The 20,358-nt window shown below is 36.5% G+C and overlaps 1 protein-coding gene across 1 annotated transcript in view; it reads right to left on the bottom strand.

Moving 5' to 3' along the window:
• The window catches only part of LOC118854613 (glutamate receptor ionotropic, delta-2-like), a 225,827-nt gene that overhangs the window by 15,939 nt on the left and 189,530 nt on the right, over positions 1-20,358 (bottom strand). The window contains exons 3-4 of the mRNA XM_036764947.1: positions 17,787-17,960; positions 12,692-12,853 (exon numbers count right to left, since the gene is read on the bottom strand). Of these exons, the coding sequence (XP_036620842.1) occupies positions 12,692-12,853; positions 17,787-17,960 (336 nt within the window). The remainder of the gene's footprint in view (positions 1-12,691; positions 12,854-17,786; positions 17,961-20,358) is intronic.

Below are 20,358 nucleotides of genomic sequence, written 5' to 3'. Positions count from 1 at the left end.
GCACGCACAGATTAAGAAAAATAATAGCATGTGACTGCTGAGATATTGTCTGGAATCTTTGAAAAACCATGGAAAACCTTAGAAACACTACAGGAGTGGAGAAGGAAAATTGTCTTAATATCCCAAAAGAAAATAGATTGTAATCTGTAACTAGTAAGCCAGTGCACTTAATACAAATTCCAGCAAAAAAAATTAATTAATGGTTAGTGAACATACAGAAAAAGAAACAATGATCAAGAAGAGGTCTTGCCATATTAACCTAATTTTCTTTTTTTCAGTAGGGTTGTTAGAGTGGTAGATCAAGGGAAATTTGTATGCGTTTTAGAAGAACATTTGAATAAAGTCCCTCATGCCATGCATATAAAGAACATGGAGAAATGTGGATTACATGACAGTATTGTTAGGTAAATTTAGAACTGGTTGAATGATTGGATTCAAGGAAATTGCAAAAACTAATGGCATGAAGTCAACTTGGAAAGAGGTCTGCTGTGGAGAGTCCTGGGCATCTGTGCTGGGCCTGATGTTTCATACTTTTATCAGTAACTTGGCCAAAGGAATAAACGGCCAGGAATGACACAAAACTAGACAGCCATCGACTATCAAAACAGAATTAGAATCCAAAATGGTCATGGATAGGTCGCTCAAATGAATCTAATGTGATGAAAAAATAACAGGGTAAAAAATGGCTGGATGAATATAAAATTCCTTACTTCCAAGGATTTGAAAGCATGTGAGTTTGCATGATCTTATTAGGAAAAAATTGTATAGTGCTTTCATGTCCTGATAATATTTTCTGTTATAATGGCCTTTTTCCTCTACCATGAACATTCGCCTTGTGATGTGACATAATTGTGAATCCTGGAGTGCCAAGAACACAGAGAATTTCGAAGTCACTCAAAAGGCAATGGCAAGACACTAGCTGGGTTCAAATAGGATTCAACAGATTGCTACTAAGTATTTGTACAGGAATGCTGTAGACATCATTAAGGACATTTATGAAGAAAAAACAGGAAGAGTGGCTTTGTTGCAGGAATACATTCAATCAGTCTAGATGCACTTATAAAACATCTTTTACATTTGCAGGTACTATGCTCCAAGCTAGAGATACAAAGAAAAAAAGTGATCCTCTCCTTGTCCTTAAGGATGTTATACTTAGTTTGGAGAAACAATTTGCTCACGTGTAAATATATGCAAAAATAGATAAAAATAATATAATTTGCAGCTGGGGGAAGGATGAAATGGATGGAAGTTCTTACAAAGTGGTTTGAACGCAGCTTTGAAAAAACTGGAAATTCTAAGAGGTGGATGTGAGTAGAGAATAAATTCCAGGCATGAGGAGAGTCTGTATGAGTGTCCTGTGTGAAAAATAGCTATAAAGGAAGCTTGGTTCAATCACAGCATTCATGAAGGGACACTCATGCTTATCAGTCAATGAGGAGTGGGATTGGCCCATACCTCTGAACTCCAGCCTAGGAGAAATAGGGAGACCCGCTCTTAAAGATTTGTTTAAAAAATCCAGTTTGCAAACTCCTTCCTCCTTGGCTATGTTAAAAGTAAATATCACTTGTCATAACAAAAGCCAATATGCAGAAACATTAGTTGTGACACAATTTGCAATGTGACAGAATGGTCATTTTCAACATTATTTCTTCTACTCCAAAACCTCAAAACAAACTCAAATGTACTAAGCATATTGTAATTAAAATAGCACTGACAAGATAAGCATACAGAAACATTACACGATGTCAAAAACCTTCTTAAATAACATTACAAACCTAAAATAATTACAGTTATCACTCATGATACTTGTGTAGGGCTTTGCTAGGTAAAGCCAGCACCAGCATCCTGACTGACATCTTTCAAAAATCATCTCCGGTGGTCTCTACCAGGCCTAACCACCTCCCATGATAGTGATCCACTCTGAACCCTTCCAAGAGGAGGAAAACATTGAACCTAATGACTGCAACTATGGAAGAAACATGGAAAAGACTTGGCAATTCAGAGCCAGAGAGGGGAAGCAGCTTCTGTGTATTAGGGGAAGTTGACTATAAACCTGAGGACAATCCTTTCTCAGTTGATTACACAGGGCAAGGACCCAGACTAAACTCACTATAGCTGCCTAAAGCATTGAACTTCAGGATGCCTAGACTCTGTGGCCTAGGAAGAAAAAAATATGTGTGTACACACACACGTGTGTGTGTGTATATATATATATATGTATATATGTATATACACACACATATATGTACATATACACATGCACATATACACATACATGTATGTATACACATATACACAAAGACGTATATGCACACACTCACATATATACATATATGTGTGTGTATACACACACACAAGGAGAGAGAGAGAGACAGAGAGAGACCAAAACACATCAAGAGGGAGGGGGTGAACATTGAGAAAGTAAGCATGAGGTAATCCATCAGGAACATAAGAAAAAGGCTAAAAGACAAAAATCTCAATAAAAAATAGGAATGACTACCTTTCAAAGATATAAAACAACAAAAAGAATCATGACTGAGTAAGGATCCAAAAAGGCTATAATACGATGAATAATCAATCAATAAACCAACAACTAATTATAAAGAACTTCGTGTATGCTAGGTACTGATGGCAAGACAAAAATAAAGTAGTTTCTGCCCTCAATGATCTTATGTTCTATTTAGAAAGCCAATATGTACACATAATGGATTATTTAAAACATATATAAAATAAATATAACATAGTTTGGTGGTAGAAGGGAGTAGTAGCCTAGGAATAAGGAAATGCCTCATGTAGGAGGCAGAGTAAGTAAAGGGATTCTAAGAGATGAAAACTAATAGAGAGCCTATTTCTACCTGCCTTGTCTGATTTCAACTCCACACAAAAAGGTGCCCCTCCTAGGTTAAACTCATAACTTGTAATCTCACACCATGTTTCTAACTCTAGTCTATATTGACCCACCTCCCATATGCCCTTCTCCTTCCTATAGAAGGCTGAAGGGTAGAGTATCGAACTCCTCCCAAAACCTTCCTTTATACAAGGCAGAAACTAGTTTCAGATCACTCTACCAGGGTAAGCTCCTTAGTTCTAAAATCACCATCTTGCTGCTAACTCAAGCCTTATTGATTTCGACTCCTTCGGCATCTTCTCCCCTATGTTTGCAGGGCTAGATGGTAAAATTTGGAATTCCTTGCAATGCCTTCTTATAGAGGACAGGAATTCAACTCCCCCTTGAATCTGCTGCCCTGCCTGTTTTTAACTCCACTGATTAAGAAGCCCCCTGTACAATTCCCACTGGTGTGACCTCTTCTTCCCTCACCAGATTTCCTGACTCTTTTTGTATGTTTTTTTCCTTTTAGATTGTAAAGTCCTCAAGGGCAGGAACTATCTTTTTATTATTTGTAAATACAACAACACAGTGCCTAGTACACTGTAGATGCATAATGAATGTTTGTTGGGTTGGGTTGCAAGGATGACAAACACCATGCAAAAGAGTAGTGATGATAGATGATATAAACAGTGGCAAGAAGACTAGTTTGACTAGACTATAGATAAAGGGAAGTAATATATAATAATCTTGGAGAGGTAATTTGTAGCCAGTTTGTGAGGGGATCGAATGTGAATTCCTTCAGGGCAAAGACTGTCTTTTGCCTCTTTTGTGTCCTTAGAGTTTAGTGCAGGGTCTTGCATATAGAAAGCACTTAATACATTTTATTGGCTATGGACTAATGAATTCAAAAGCGAGTTTGGTGAAGCAAATGTTTTGCATCATCTCACTTTAAGTTTGAACCTACTTTCCTCAAAGACTCTATAGGGGATATTATAAATCTGAAAAGTTGAGGGAAAATATATGTTCTTCTGAGTAAATAACTTTTTGTAAAACAATATTTATTGGTTGTCCTTACTGTTCATTCTTCATTCTTAAAGTGGACCAATGATGTCATAAGGTCGATATCTTGACATGTGAGTGAAACTAAGGACTAGAAGGTGGTACCTTTTAGATCTATGGTTCTGGGAAAGTTTATAACAAAAAAAGTTATAGAGAAGAATGAAATAGATAATTTTATTATGGAATAATAAAAAGTTTTCAAAGAAACTAAATCATTGTAACTAGAATAAGTTATATTGTCTATTGCAAGTGGGTGACCTCCATCAATAATCTGTTATACAATTTATGTGTCCAAAAAGTATTAGTGCAATTTTAAGCTTTAATAGCTTAAGTGAACTAAGGAACTGACGCAAATACAAAAGACCCAGAGCTGTTTACCAATAGACAAATAATCAAGGAATAAGAACAAACAATTTTTGGAAGAAGAAACAGAAATGATCAATAATTATATGAAACAGTGGTCCAAATCACTAAAAATAAAAAAATGTATATATGATTAAAAACACTCTGGGGATTTTCTAGACAGCTATCAAATTTGCAAAAATAATCAAAAATAGAAAAATCAATATTGGAAGGGTACATGATTATACAGTTGATAGAATTATCAATTGGTCCAACTGTTGTGGAAAATTATTTGAAATTATATTGGGAAAAAATCACTGAATTTTTCATAACTTTGACTTATTGAACTCATTGGCACATATCCCAAAGGAGAGCAAAGAAAATAATATATGCCAAAATGTTAATAGTAATATTTCTTGTGATAACAAAAAAGTAGAAATAAAATGGTTGTCTGTAGATTGGGTACTCTCCGTAAATAATGGTACGTAAACATAATGGACTGCTATTTTGCACTAGAAAGTAAAAATAAAATCAAGAACTCATAAAAAACATGAAACATCTTCAACAAATGTATATAGAGTCAAGGAAGCACAATGAAGGCTATGATATATACATTCCACAGGTTAAATCAATAAGCATTTATAAGCACCTAATATTGCATGGTATTGTGCTAAGTGCTATACTACAACAATATAAATAAATACAACACTAAAATATGGTGAAATCAATTCTGTTGATCATTCCCATTCATAGAGAGCAGATAATGAAACAGATTTCTCCACTCAACAGAGAGCTGACAGACTATGGACAGTTGTCATACACCGTCATTTTGTTAATTGGTTTTCTTATTTTTTTCTCTTCAAGGTAGGCTTCAATGGCAAAGTGCGGTGTCAAATATATCAGCAAATAGCTGGTATAATAACTAACAGCATTATTGACATTTTAACAAAAAAATGAGTTAATATACAAACTATAAAGATATGATTTATGTCTTCAGGTAAAACAATGTTTTTATTTTTGTTTCTGAATGTTAAAGTTGTTTTGTTGATCATTATTAGGTTTAGAACAAATAGAAAGAATCAAGGATAGGAAGTATAGTGAAGAGTCTTTATCTTGAGTCAGAAGACCTGAGTTCAAATACTGCCTCTGTTACAGCTAACTATCTGTGTGACCTTGAGCAAGACATTTAATCTTTCTGGGCTTTGGCTTCCTTATCTATAAAATGAAAAGTTTATATTAGATAAGTTCTGAGATCCCTTCCATTCTAGATATGGATGGATAGATAGATAGATAGATAGATAGATAGATAGATAGATAGATAGATAGATATACTCTTTATGCCTGAAAAGAGGGTTGGGCCAGTTATATAGCCAAAGTGAGAGATAGCAGGTATATTAGCCAAATTATTTCACTGTTAACCCTGAAATATTAACACTTGCATAGAGGAAACATACTAGGATATTGCAGAGATCTTCTACAGATAAGTTATAGAAGGTTAAGAATTGTATAGGTGAAATGAGAAGTTAGAGATGCTTTGTGAAACACACAACCATAAGGTCACAGACCATTATAGTGTAAATTTGTTAACAGCAAAACTCCACATATTGAATTGCCTTATGAGAAATACCTGTATATTATTTTCTCCTGTTTTCCTTCCCACTCATCATCATCTATCTGTTACCTTAGCAACCTCCCAAACTGCTATTTTGTCTTTGTGAAGGAAGCTCCTGAATCATGAGTATAAACAAGCTTCTGCCTCGTAGCCAAACCATGAATTAATAAATTGGCAGGGTAGAATAGTGTTGTACAACCTCCCCCAGATTCACACCTGCCAGCTTTCTATGTAGATATAGCTCAAAGTTTCTGGCAACACATTGGGTTTGGATTGACAGAAGTTTTTTCTGCATTTGAGTAATACTCTCTGCTTGATGCTCATGCACCTCCATTGACAACCCTCTGGCTTCTCATCAAAGTGATTTTGTAAAACCCAAGTGATCATGCCAGGAGAAGAACCCTAGCCAGATTACTAATTTTAAACGTTTCTTTCTTCCACTTTCCATGTTTGGTAGCTCTCACCCTAACTACCTCTGCAAAGCTTGTTGCTACTGTGCAGTAGTTTCACAGTCATGTCTGAATATTTTTTACTCCATTTGGGGTTTTCTTGGCAAAGATGCTTGCGTGGTTTGCCATTTCCTTCTCCAGATCATCTTATAGATGAGGAAAATGAACCAAACAGGGTGAAGTGACTTGCCCAGGGTCACACAGACAGTAAGTATCTGAGATCAGATTTGAACTCACAAAGATTAGTCTTACTGAATCTAAGCCCAGCACTCTATCCACTGCACCAGCTAGCTTCCCTTCTGCAAAGCTTAGATTTTGCTAAACCGTTTTTGAATATGTTCACGTTCCATTAGACTGGCTACCTGTTTTTTGTTATTGTTTGTTTCAGGGAAAAAGTACACAATTTCAAATATAATGTTCACAACAGGTTCCTCCTGTGTGAAAAGGTACAATTTTTTTTTTTTACTATAATAGTAAATCCATTTTCAAGTATAAAAAAATAAAGCGAAAATGGCAGCTGGAAAGCAGGTACCTGCTTAAGTTCCCCCAGGTCCCTCCAAACACCTATAAAAAAGACTCTGAACAAATTCTAGAGCTGCAGAACCCACGAAATAGCAAAGGGAAGCAGGGCTCCAGCCCAGGACCACCTGGATGGTTGCTGGGAAGGGTCTATCTCATGGAGCTGGGAGCGGAGTGGAGCAGAGCCAAGTGTGGGTTGTGCCAGGACTCACTAGACTGGGAGCCGGGTAAGAACATGTGCAGCACCCAGAATCAGTGAGCTGTGGCAGTTACCAGACTTCTCAACCCACAAACACCAAAGACAACAGAGAAGGTTAGTGGGAAAAGCTGCTGGGACAGAGTGAGAGGAGTTCCTGGTTGGGCACCGGCCCAGTGGTGGTGGAGATGGTGAAGATCTAAGGCTGCTTCCAGAGCTACAGCTGCAGTTTTTTCCAGCCCCAGGCCCCCCTAGTGGGAGGAATTAAGCAGTGGATTAGAGCAGGAGGGCAAAGCCTGCTTTGCCCTGCCAGGATCTGGGCTGCAATCCTGGTTGGCGGTGCCTTGGGGGAGAGCTTGTGGCAAAGCTTGCTGTGTAGAAGTAGCTCTGAAAACAGCAGCACAGCACCTCAAGCTTGGGACAAAGTTCTCTCTACTCTACAAGCAGTCATGCCCTGAAAAAAAACTCAAGGGTCAAATAGTTGGCTGGGAACATGAACAGGCCGTGAATACAGTCCCAGATTCAGACTCAGACTTTGGAATCTTTCTTTGGTGACAAAGAAGACTAAGACATACAGCCAGAAGAAGTCAACAAAGTCAAAGAGCCTACATCAGAAGCCTCCAAGAAAAATATGAATTGGGCTCAGGCCATGGAAGAACTCAAAAAGGATTTGGAAAAGCAAGTTAGAGAAGTAAAGGAAAAATTGGGAAGAGAAATGAGAGTAATGTGAGAAAACCATGAAAAATCAGTCAATGACTTGCTAAAGGAAACCCAAAAAAAATACTGAAGAAAACAACACCTTAAAAATAGACTAACTCAAATGGCAAAAGAGCTCCAAAAAGCCAATGAGGAGAAGAATGTCTTGAAAGGCAGAATTAGCCAAATGGAAAAGGAGGTCCAATAGACCACTGAAGAAAATAATATCTTAAAAATTAGACTGGAGCAAGTAGAAGCTAGTGACTTTATGAGAATTCAAGATATTATAAAACAGAACCAAAGGAATGAAAAAATGGAAGACAATGTGAAATATCTCATTGGAAAAACCACTGACCTGGAAAATAGGTCCAGGAGAGCTAATTTAAAAATTATTGGACTACCTGAAAGCCATGATAAAAAAAAATAGCCTAGACATCATCTTTCAAGATATTATCACAGAGAACTGCCCTGATATTCTAGAGCCAGAGGGTAAAATAGAAATTGAAAGAATCCACCAATCACCTCCTGAAAAAGATTCCAAAAAGAAAACTCCTAGGAATATTTTCGCCAAATTCCAGAGGTCCCAGATCAAGGGGAAAGTACTGTAAACAGCCAGAAAGAAACAATTTGAGTATTGTGGAAACACAAGCAGGATAATACAAGATCTAGTAGCTTCCACCTTAAGGGATCAAAGGACTTGGAGTATGATATTCTGGAGGTCAATGGAGCTAGGATTAAAACCAAGAATCACCTCCCCAGCAAAATGAGTATCATGCTCTAAGGCTAAATATGGATTTTCAATAAAATAGAGGACTTTCAAGTTTCTCAGTGAAAAGACCAGAACTGAAGAGAAAATTTGACTTTCAAACAAGAATCAAGAGAAGCATGAAAAGGTAAACAAGAAAGAGAAATCATAGGGGACTTACTAAAGTTGAACTGTTTTGTTCACATTCCTACATGGAAAGATGATATGTGTAATTCATGAGATTTCAGTATTAGGGTAGCTGAAGGGAATATATATATAGACAGAGTTCACAGGGTGAGTTGAAAATGAAGGGATGATATCTAATAAAATTAAATTAAATTAAGGGATGAGAGAGGAATGTATTGAGAGAGCGAGAAAGGGAGAGATAGAATGGGGTAAATTATGTCACATAAAAGTGGCAAGAAAAAGCATTTCTGTAGGCAGGGAAGAGGGTTCAGGTGAGGGGGAATGAGTAAATCTTGCTCTCATCCTTTTGATTTGACTTGAGGAGGGAATAACATACACACTAAACTGGGTATCTTACCCCACAGGAAAGAAGGAGGAAGGAGATAAAAAAGGGGGGAAAATAGAAGAGAGGGCAGATAGGGGGAGGAGGTAATCAAAAGCAAACTCTTTTTAAAAGGGACAGGGTCAAGGGAGAAAATTGAATAAAGGTGGACAGATTAGGAGGGAGCAAAATATAGTGAGTCTTTCAGAACATGAGCATAGTGGAAGGGTTTTACATGATGATACATGTGTGACCTATGTTGAATTACTTGCCTTCTTAGGGAGGGTGGGTGGGGAGGGAAGATGGGAGAGAATTTGGAACTCGAAGTTTTAAAAGCAGATGTTCAAAAAAAAGTTGTTTTGCCTGCAACTGGGAAATAAGATATACAAGCAATGGAGCATAGAAATCTATCTTGCCCTATAAGAAAGTAAGGGAAAGAAAGGGTGGGTGGGAGTGGAGTGACAGAAGGGAAGGCTGACTGGGGAATGGGGCAATCAGAATATATGCCATCTTGGAGTGGGGGGAGGGTAGAAATGGGGAGAAAATTTGTAATTCAAAATCTTGTTGAAATCAATGCTGAAAACTAAAAATATTAAATAAATAATTAAAAAAATGAAAAAAAAATAAAGCAATGGAAAGTACAACAAAAAGATCAGGGGAGATGACAGGTCAAATAGTATAATAAATTGCAAAGCACTGAGACCATGGGGAGGAGCTAAGGAGACAAAGGTGCCAGCTTGAAATGGAATTGGCTGCCAAATCCAGCACCACCTCAAGAGGCACCTCCATGTGGAGGCTCCACCATGTGTTAATGATGCAGAGGATGATCCCAGGCCAGAAAAGTGCCAACTGCAGTTGTTGCACAGAACAATAACACAGTGTGCAGGATAGTAAATGTTCACGGATTCCATTTGATGTGATTCAACCCAACAAATATTGATCAAATATCTACTCCATATAAGGCACTAGAGGGAAGGAGGGAAAGGAGGGAGAGAGGGCTTTGACTCTAGATTTTATGGTTATCCCAAACTCCTCATGAGGAAATTACCTTCACTAAAGCATATCTACAACTATTCCTCAATTTATAATCTTATAGTGTTGTCAAGAGCCCTTGCTCACAGTCACAGAGAGCATGTGTTAGAGGCAGGCCTTGTACTCAAGACTGGTTTCTATCCACTACATCATACTGCCTCATGTGTACTGAGAATACATTCAAAAATAAAATATTCCTTGCCCTCAAGTTTACATTCTGACATAATCATTGAATCTTAGCATAAGATTGCATTTTAGATATCAAACATAAAAACTTTCTTCTTATATTAACTGTTGTAAAAATGAATTTCACATTTATTGCAGATGTTTTGGTTGAGGAGTGAAGATGAGTGGGCCCCATGGGTGTAAATAGGCCTACATGTGGTGAGGGGGCCTGTAATAGCCTGGCTCACATGGAAGCAGGATTGACATTTCTAGCACCTTTCCCCCCTACTCTCCTCCAAGGAGGGCTTTCATTCTTGCCAGGATGTGAAGCAAGAGGATGGGGCTCGAGGCCACCACTTTGTTCTCCTCAGATAGATGGGATACTGGGCTACAAGTATATCTATCTACTCCTTTAAACATTGTTCAGTTAGGGAATATGATCAGAGTTGAGCTAACTTTTGTCACTTTATCATTTTGGGGGAAAAGAGGACCATAAGTTCTATATCCAAAGCTCCCACCTGACACCAGTTACACAATGAACAAAAATAGAGAATGGCAAAGAAACTCCTTTATCCAAATCAGCAAAATAGAAATCAGAAAAGGTATACATAGGAGAATATATACAAAAACAAATGAGTTATCCCATTGGGAGCAAGGTAACTCAGCTCAACAAAGAGAGAGTCCTGGCTCTTCCCCAAAGGGAAATTCCCCCAATTCTCTAGAATGGCAGGCTGGCATAGGAATGTGATGGAAACTGGCAACTCCTCTCATATTTTCTCAGAGTCTTCTCTTCTGCACTCTGAATTGCAGTTAACCTCTTCTACCTTCTCTATCCAAAGTTGGAAGCCAGGAGCATTCAGAGCAAGTCACTCAAAAAGAGAATTCAAGCTTCAAAGGTCCCAAATGGAATAGGTCCTGAAGAGTCCCAAAGTCCCCAAAAGTGGGACTCAGAAGGTACTGTCACTTGGAGACTCTCAAAAGGGACTGGTGAAGGTTGGACTTCTTTTAACTCTCTCTTCTCTCTAACTCTGCCCTGGCCCTCATGCAAGAAAGGACGTTCATCTCCAGTTACAAGTAGAGAGTTTTATGCCAGTGGGTATTGGGACAGAAGTTACTCAGGTATTGTTAATTTTTTTTTGTGTGTGACATTGGCCCCTTTGGCACTCTGGTGAAACCTAGAGGTGTCAAACATACTGCTGGAAGCCCAAAATATTGTGGCCAGAACTAGCTTAACATGTCATTGGGCAATTATGAAGGAGCCATGCCGAAAAATGCTATCCACCTCAAGAGAGAGCACTACTAAACTCTGAATACAGATTGAATCATATTTTTTTCACTTTATTTTTATTGTGTGTGTGTGTGTGTTTGTGTGCGTACATATTGAGGGGGGTTTCTTTTGCAACATGGCTAATAAGGAAATCTGCTTTGCATGGCTTTACATATTTAGCAATATCATATTATTTGCCTTCTCAAGGGGTGTGAAAGGGCCATAAGGGAGGGAAAGAACTTGGAACTCAAAATTAAAAAAAAAAGTTAAAAAATTTTTAAATTTGATTGGGAAAATTCAACAAAGTAAATAGAAATACAATGAAATATAGAAAGGATTACATTTTGAAACTAATATGAGGGCCACAGGAATTCTTACATAGGGATTAGTGGCCCCCATTGCAATTTGAGTTTGACAATTACTAAAGACTTCTCAGAAGATTTTTAAAATATTAAATGAAATACACAGAATTACATTAAATACCATATTCTATTAAAATATAGTAATCAAAAGTAATTTATTTTAATTTCATGAATCCCAAGTTTAGAACCCCTCTCTTGGTAACCATTGGGCAGTTAGGTGGGGCAGTATATAGAGTGCTATGCCTGAAATCAGGAAGACTCATCTTCCTGAGTTCAAAGCTGGCCTCAGAGATTAGCTGTGTGAGCCCATGTAAGTCATTTAACCCTGTTTGCCTCAGTTTCCTCTTCTGTAAAATAAGCTAGAGAAGGAAAGGGCACACTGTTCCAATATCTTTGCCAAAAAAACCCTAAATGGGGTCACAAAGAGTCAAACATGATGGAAAAGGCTGAACAACAACTTGGTACCTAGGCGTAATCATTTTCTTTTCCTTGAGAAAAGCATTAAGATAAAGTAATTATTTCCTTACATTCTTAACTACTATTTATTCTGTCTATGATCCTTCAACTTTTAACTGATTTTTAAAAACTAAACTTAAAGTTATTTGAGGGTACAAATCATATGATACTCATGTTCAGATCTCCTTCAATGCCTAGCACTTCCCTGCACATAGTAGCTTCTTAACAAATGAACCAATCAACTTAAACTAAAATTCCTTGTTGCATGTAAATGTGGTATTCTAGTAAAACATTTTTTCATCTTAAAATGTACCTATCACACTGATGTTTTATACTTTAGACCAATAATGTCATTAGTAAGGATACTATCCCTTTCAAAAAGTATTTACCCTTTGCTAATTTATTTTTGGTTGAGTAGAAGCTGACCAGAATTGAACATAATCATGAATGTACCTTTTTGATGGTATCCAGCATGGACCGCCCTCCTTGCCAAGGTTTAGAGTTCTTCCTGATACATGTCAAGCTTGCCATGCTATGCCACTTCCGGTCTTCTAACTTCTTGTGAAAAGCATTGGCAAGTAGAAGAACCGTATCATATATGTAAAGGTTTGAGATCTGAAAAAAAAATTGACACTAATCATTAAGCTTGATGATACCCATTTGTCTATAGATCTATGGAGAATTCAGAGCCTTGTTACTTAACTTGTTGATTTATTTGGTTATAGAAGTAAAAAATTTTATTTTGATTTTTATCAATATTGCAATTGAGAATGAGAATCATTGTATGATTGCATGTATAATCAAATGAGAATTTGATTTTATACCTCAGTTTATGTACTTGCCTATTTCTGCATGTAACAAAGATGGGAGGGTGAGAAAAGGTTTTCCAGTATCAAACCTCAGAAAGTCATTACTCCCTGAAGATACTAGAATCTAAATGTTTAATAACTCATTTTCTACGAAATTCAAGTTTTGATGGTATTTGGATTCCAGATGCATAATTTTGCATATGATATTAATATAGGGAACTGATATATGTGTACATGCTCATGTGTGTGTGTATGTATCTGTGTCTGTGTGTCTGTGTATAAGAAATCGAAAAGCAGGAATATTTAGCAATCCATTGCAACGATTACAGATTCGAACAGAATTGGAAAAAAATAACTTTCAGGTAACATACTTTATCAACTGATTGAACACTACTAGATATTTTTATTCTCCTATACGAAATGGAGAATTATTTGAACAAATTTCTACTGAGTTCTTGTTGTACTTAGTACTGAATTACTACCAGGAACTATTAACCAATTACTGAAAAGCTATCTTTTTCCAAGCATACAATAAGCCACTTAGAAAGCCTAGCATCAACAAGGCTCCAGTTACAGAGGGAATACATAGATCCTTAGCTCCTCAAAGAAAAAACCTAAGACAAAATCAAAGATGAAGAACAATGTAGCCAAGAAAACTGATTCTGTCCTGAACTAACTGATTTTTACTTTTTCAGGTTCGTTAGAGGGTTTAATCATCAATGCTTTCATAGAACATAACAAAATGAATACCTTGGTTCTTCTTTGATTGTCCTTATCTATGAAGGAGTATTAGTAGAGTAGGGGCAGAATACTGTTGTGGCTTCTTCCCTCTGTTCTGAATAAGACTGTCTGGAGAACCAATCTGATTTGAAGTACAATTTCATGTGCAGAAGGATAATTCAGAATTTTTAATATTGCATAGCTGGCATGTGCAATGCATTGTCACATCTCTTACCACTCATCAATACATCTATAATTGTTTATATTTGTTGAGTAGTCTAATCTTTATATGACAATTTTGGTTCAGAATTTGGCAAATGAACTTTCCTTTTGTTTCTTTCTCTCCCTTAAAAAAACCTAACATCTATCCATTTTGAAATATAAGATCACATCTTATACTGTATGCATTAAGACTGTCTTTTGCCAATTGACAAAGGGCCTAGCTCCTTATTCTCTAACTTGTTTTACAGAAAATTAATTTGAAAAAAATCCGAGTAATTTATACATTTTTCCCAATTCATAATTGACTCTCAGAAAGCCAACACAATAATGTCACTGATAAGACAAAATCAGTCATCTGAGATTAGAGAAGTAAAGGTTTCACCTTATTAAAATTACATTTTTCTAAGATAAACAATCCATTTTAGTATCAGAGACAGAAAGCACATTTGAAGTAGTTCACTCAGAGGAATAAAGATTAATTTAGTGTCAAGTCACTGAGCCTGTACTGGGACTTATATGAACAAAGGTCAGCCATCATTAAGCATAATATTTGTCCATAATCACACAAAAATGAAATACTCCATGGACAATTCATATTTCTGTAAAATCTTCCTTTTTCCACTTTCCATCTCCTTGGATAATACCCTATCTATTTAACTCAGATCAATTCAGCAAATATTATTAAACATCGAGTATATTCCAAGCAATGTGATAGGGGAATGCAATGATAAATACACCTAAAACAAATACACATGCAAAAAAAAGCACTAGTCGCCTTATCCTTAAGAAGCTTACATTCTAGAACAGAAAAGGGACCAACATGTAGAGAGATATGAGAGGTTAGAAATATACAAAATTATTTCCTCTATACTACATTCCAGACAAATGACCATCTGCTTGACTACTTGATGGGATAGAGAGAATGCTTTACTTTGTGAGGCATCCACACATGATATTCCCTTTTTTGCTTGGGTCTTTACTCCAGAATTTTTCTACTGTTTGAATGAACTCCCCTCCATACATCTTAGAAATGTTCTTCAAAGTTGAGCTTGTACTACCTTCTACATGAGGCCCTTCCAAATTCCCCTTACCTACTATTGCCACCCCTCATTCATTTCCTTGTATTTATTTTGCATATACTTCAATGTGTACCTGTTGTTTCTCCCCGCAGGACATAAGTTTCTTGAGGACATAAATTGTTTTACATTTTTCTTTATATCCAAGTACTTTGACATAGTGCATGGGAACACTGTGGGTACTTTATAAATGCTTACTGATTGAGTGAGAGCATAATACAAGGTATTGATGAAGAGAATGATATGAAGGGATTCATCATTGCTCAGCATATTACCTGATATTCTAATAAATGGTTCTTTCATTTACTGTTTTTCTTTAGGAAAACCTTCTTTTTGCCAGTTAAGAAACTAAACTAAGCTAATTCACCGGGGCTGGGACTCAAGGTGGGGCAGAGAGTTGGGACAGATGATTTGTCAGTTCTACTTGCATCCTTGGGATGGGAGCTATATTTTCTTTGTAAGGTAGAAGAACCTTTCTCAATCCTCTTGTCCAATTCCACCCACTTACCCCCCCCCCAACATCTTGCCCTTTCTGAACATAGATTTTGATCTGAAACAATCATGGGGAATCATTCCTGGTCACCATCTGTCCCACCACTCATGCCACTACCTTCACAGCCATTTGCTGCAGTAGAGACTGTAGAGGAGGGGAATTTCTGGGGCTTTCTTTTCTGTGCCCTGCTAGACTGCAGTTGAGGGTGACAGGAATGCTGAGTAAAGCTGTTGATACTTGAAATTGGATGGAAATTTTGGGGAAAAAAAGCATTTTATATTTATTTATTTTTGTTTAGTTTTTTGGAGAGGGGAAGACAGAGCAATTGAGGTTAAGTGACTTTCTCCTAAGGTCACAGAGCTAGTAAGCGTGTCAAGCATCTGAGGCCAGATTTGAACTCAGGTCCTTCTCACTCCAGGTCCAGTGCTCTACTCACTGCACCACCTAGCTACCCCAAGTGTTTTATATTTAAAAGATAAACATTCATGCATACACATAAGAGCATAAAGAGGGTTAAGAATACCCAAATATGGCAGGCAAGGAGGGGACAGGGAATGAAGAATCAGATATTGGTAGAGGCAGCTCTGGGCATTAATATGTGATCCTCCAACTGAAGTAAAAGTTGAGTATTTTCCACTATTGAATGACCACAAATTACTTTAAGCTTCACAGAATGAAAGGCATTAGTTAATCTACAAATATTATGGTGTTCGTGTAAGAAATGGCATTGGGATACACTTAACTTGGATTTTCTAGTGTTTTTGATTTCCCAAAGTAGCAACACTTAATATATTAGAAAGCTAGCTTTCAAATTTAATGTACAATAATTTTCTTGCACCATAACTGTTAATGACTATAGCCTCCTTTCCTTTTCTTGTTGATATTACTTTTTATTTTCTTTTATTGGCCTTTTAGGTACAATTGTGTAATTTAGATACAACCATTTTCTTTTTTGGCCTTTTAGGTACAAATATATAATTTTTCAAAAGTATCCATTAAATCTAAAAAGTATTATCTGCCTTAGCAGGTGATAAGGATGCAGCCTCTATATTCCTTTACCAATTTGACTTCAAACTATTAATTTTACATTTTATGAAACTCAAAATCTTCAGGTTTAAAGTGAGCTTAGAGCAGCTGATCTTGCTTACTATCTAATGCAGGAATCCCTTTTACAAAATTCCAAACAGATGGCTATCAGCCTCTGCTTGAATGCTTCATTAAGGGATAGGGAAGAGAGACCAACTCCATGTCAGGTAGTCTAAATTTTACAAAGCTTTTCCTTATGCATAATTAAAACATGTTCATGTAACATGGAATTTTGGTTAAACCAAGTTAAAAAATTGGCTAGCTAGATCACTTAACATTTTAAACTCTTCCTCTCCTCTCTCCTTTCTCCTCTCCCCTCTTCTCCCCTCTTATTTCCTCTTCTCCTTTTCCCTCCCTGCTCTTCCATCCTTTGCTCTCCCATCCCCCTTCTCCTCTCCTGTCTCTTTCCTTCCCTTGCCTCCTTTTCTCCTTCTTCCCTTTCCACTTTGTTGACTAGAAAAGAAAGTTTAATTTACTAATAAAGCTGGTCTTAAATGCTAACAACCCTGGCATCTGCAATTTCTAGTATATTATCAATTAACTAAACAAAAAAATTACATGCAAAACAGTATAAATCATCCCATTGTTTGAAGAATATACCCTAATTCATAATTTTACTAGGCAAAAGGATATTTTCTAGACGGGCAGCTAGGTGACATTGTGGATAGAGAATTGGGCTTGAAGTCAGGAAGTCTCATCTTCCTGAGTTCAAATCCAGCCTCAGAGACTTACTAGCTCTTTGTCACTTAACACTGCCTCAGTTCCTCATCTGTAAAATGAGCTGGAGAAGGAAATGGCAAACTATTCCAGCGTCTTTGCCAAGAAAACCCCAAATGGGGTCATGAAGAGTCAGACATGACTGAAATAATTCAACAAAAACATGTTTTAAAATGAGGTCATGGAACCAATACATTAAAAAAACCTCTTCTTAAATCAGGACTAGCAGTTTACAAATTGTTAAGAATTGTTGGGCAGATATATTTAGCAGCTAATTAGTCTAATGTTACTCTGAAAGATCATTCAATCAATTGATTAATAAATATTTTTAAGCATCTACTATGTGCCAGGCACTGTGTTAAACTCATTCAGTAGTTGTTAGTCAATATAGTACCTAGAGAAGAATACATAGACATATAGTGTACCTCCATATTCTGGGAGAATGGGTCTTTGGGATCACACAATGTTGAAGATATCCGATGGTTGCCACGGAAACATCTCTGACTAATATTCTGAGGGACTGGAAATGTCTGTCGAATAATTGTTAACCTTCCAATTGACCTTCTCACTAGTTCCTGTACATCAGCATCATTTATTTCCTAAAAGATAAGCAAAAGGAAGTAGAATTTACAGTATAGCAACAGTAACGCAAGACCATGAATGAAACATTTTCTGAAGTTTTAAGGAATATTTTTATTGTAAGAAATTTCTTTGATGTATTTAACATATTTGTTAGCAAACACTTACATTAACATTTATTCATTCAAAGGGCTGACATCCATGTGTATTTTATAGTCTTTAAATATGAATACCTAAATAGTCTGAGAAGAAAGACTTTGACCCACATATATTTCCTTTAATATCAACTTTAACATTTATTGTGGTAAATAACAAGAGGAAGTATGGAATACTGTTTGGAGAAATGCCTATATTGGATTGGGAGTCAAAGAATATGGGTTCAAATCCTGTCTCACTCCACCATGTGACTTCATACAATTCTTTTAACTTCCCAAGGCCTAAAAGGAGGTCTCCTTCCCCCAAACTCCCTTTGCAAGTAGTCATGAAGGTCCTTATAGTCCTAAGTTTCTGATCCTGGAATCAAGAAAACCTGGATTTAAGTCCTGATACATAGTAGTTATGTAGTCATGGGTAAATGACTTAACCATTCAGTATTGCTCGGCAACCCTTTCTGACATCAAATTACAGAGGAAGTGCCATTTGAATCGGTGGAGAGAATTATAGCTTAGGACCATCTAAACAAACAAATAAATAAATGACACAATTCAGAAAATTGCTAGTGACAGGCAAAAACACTGGATGAGATGACTATATCCATCACTTTTTAGTGACATTAACAACCATGATTCTCAAGGTGTCTTCAATATTCAAAAAGATGTGTATATTAATGTGGAACAGCATACTATTCTGTAGCAATAAAAATAATGATTCAGAAACTGCAAACTGAATTTGAGAATTTACTTTTCCCTCATTTCCAAATTAAAATTATGTAACATAAAAGTACCTAAAAGTTTTATTTTAATTGAAAGAAAAAGAAAATATTGGAGTTTGTTTTGTTTTGGAGAGAGCTACCACCATAATTATTTCTTAGAACCCATGCCATATTACTATAACATTTCTGCTTTCTAAGGAATAGATTAAATAAAAACACCAAAAAGAAAAGAAGAAATTCAGCAGTGTAATCTTATCAGGAAAAATTCAAAGTGATAAAAAGCAGGCTGAAGTTGGGTGTCTGAGGGTAAAATCAGCATGAATCTGTGTGCCACATGAAGCTAATTCTAAATAAATGCTTTTCTCTAAATTTGAAAAAAAAAAGTCTCTAACTCTCACTCTCTCTCCCTTCCCCCTTAACCTATTTCAGTTATTTGACTTGAAGCAGCAAAGGATGTGGAAGTAATGAAATATTGGAGTAAGTATTTAACTATACAACTGGTCTAATTGGAATCTGACAGAATGAAAATGATCAGAAGATATAGTAGCCTAATCTAAAGACTTTTGTCCTTCCTAACTTCTACTTTTAGATGCCTTTTGAAACCAATGAGCCTTAAGAGGTTTGTTTATCATTAATCAGAATAGATTTTCACTGCACCACAAAGAAAAGGTTTCTAACATTAGATAGCTATGTCAATAGATTTTGAACTGCAATGAGCACTTTGCAGGCTTGACAGAAAGCTCATAACAGAAACAAAAAAAAGGGAGAAAGCTCCACATTATTGTTTCCCCTGCAAAGCCTGTAGAAGATGCTCACAGTTGTGAATTTTAATTTGTTTTCCCTGATGAAGCAATCACACTTTGTTCTTTCTCATTGTATGTCCTCATTGTATGTCAGCTTGAGAATCCATTCTTTTTATGATCTTTATAAAATACAGATTTTCTGCAAGCAAAAATAACACCTGGCATCAGTTGTGTCCAATGTAATATCCTGTATTTCTGGTCGATTAATCCTTAATGTACCATAGATAATGGTTTTTCTCAGTTGATAATGCTGTCTTTTCCTTTAGACTAGATCATTTCACTATCCATTTCTTCCCCCAAATTCTTATCTTGCCAAAACAACACCAACATCAACAACCCCACAACAACCCAGGTCTCTTAAACAATGTACTCACCCTGCAGTCATAAAGTATTACAGCATTTTATTCATTCCGTTTTAAGCACTCTTTTACTAAAAGCCTTGTACAAGGAAATTAAAAGTTAGCATGTAATCGGCATCCAATTAGCTTTCTACTCTATATTTGCTGTTAAGAGATCAACAATCCAAGATCTAGAACTTGAAAGGACTTCAGATATCATATAGTTCCCTTCTACAGATACAGAAACTAAGGCACAAAAAATGTGAAGTGACTCACCCAGGGTCACAGACTCTATTTGCCAGATTTCCAAATCTAAGGCTATCCAGAACTCTTAAAAGGCAGAGTTAGACTGAGCCCACAAAAATGTAAAAGCAAGCTTGCTGAGAAGTGCTCTTGGTTTGTATTA

This window comes from Trichosurus vulpecula, chromosome 6, assembly GCF_011100635.1.
Source record: "Trichosurus vulpecula isolate mTriVul1 chromosome 6, mTriVul1.pri, whole genome shotgun sequence".
Taxonomy (NCBI): domain Eukaryota; kingdom Metazoa; phylum Chordata; class Mammalia; order Diprotodontia; family Phalangeridae; genus Trichosurus; species Trichosurus vulpecula.
The sequence above is the reverse complement of the archived record's forward strand: the minus strand, read 5'-3'. Positions and strand labels throughout refer to the sequence as shown.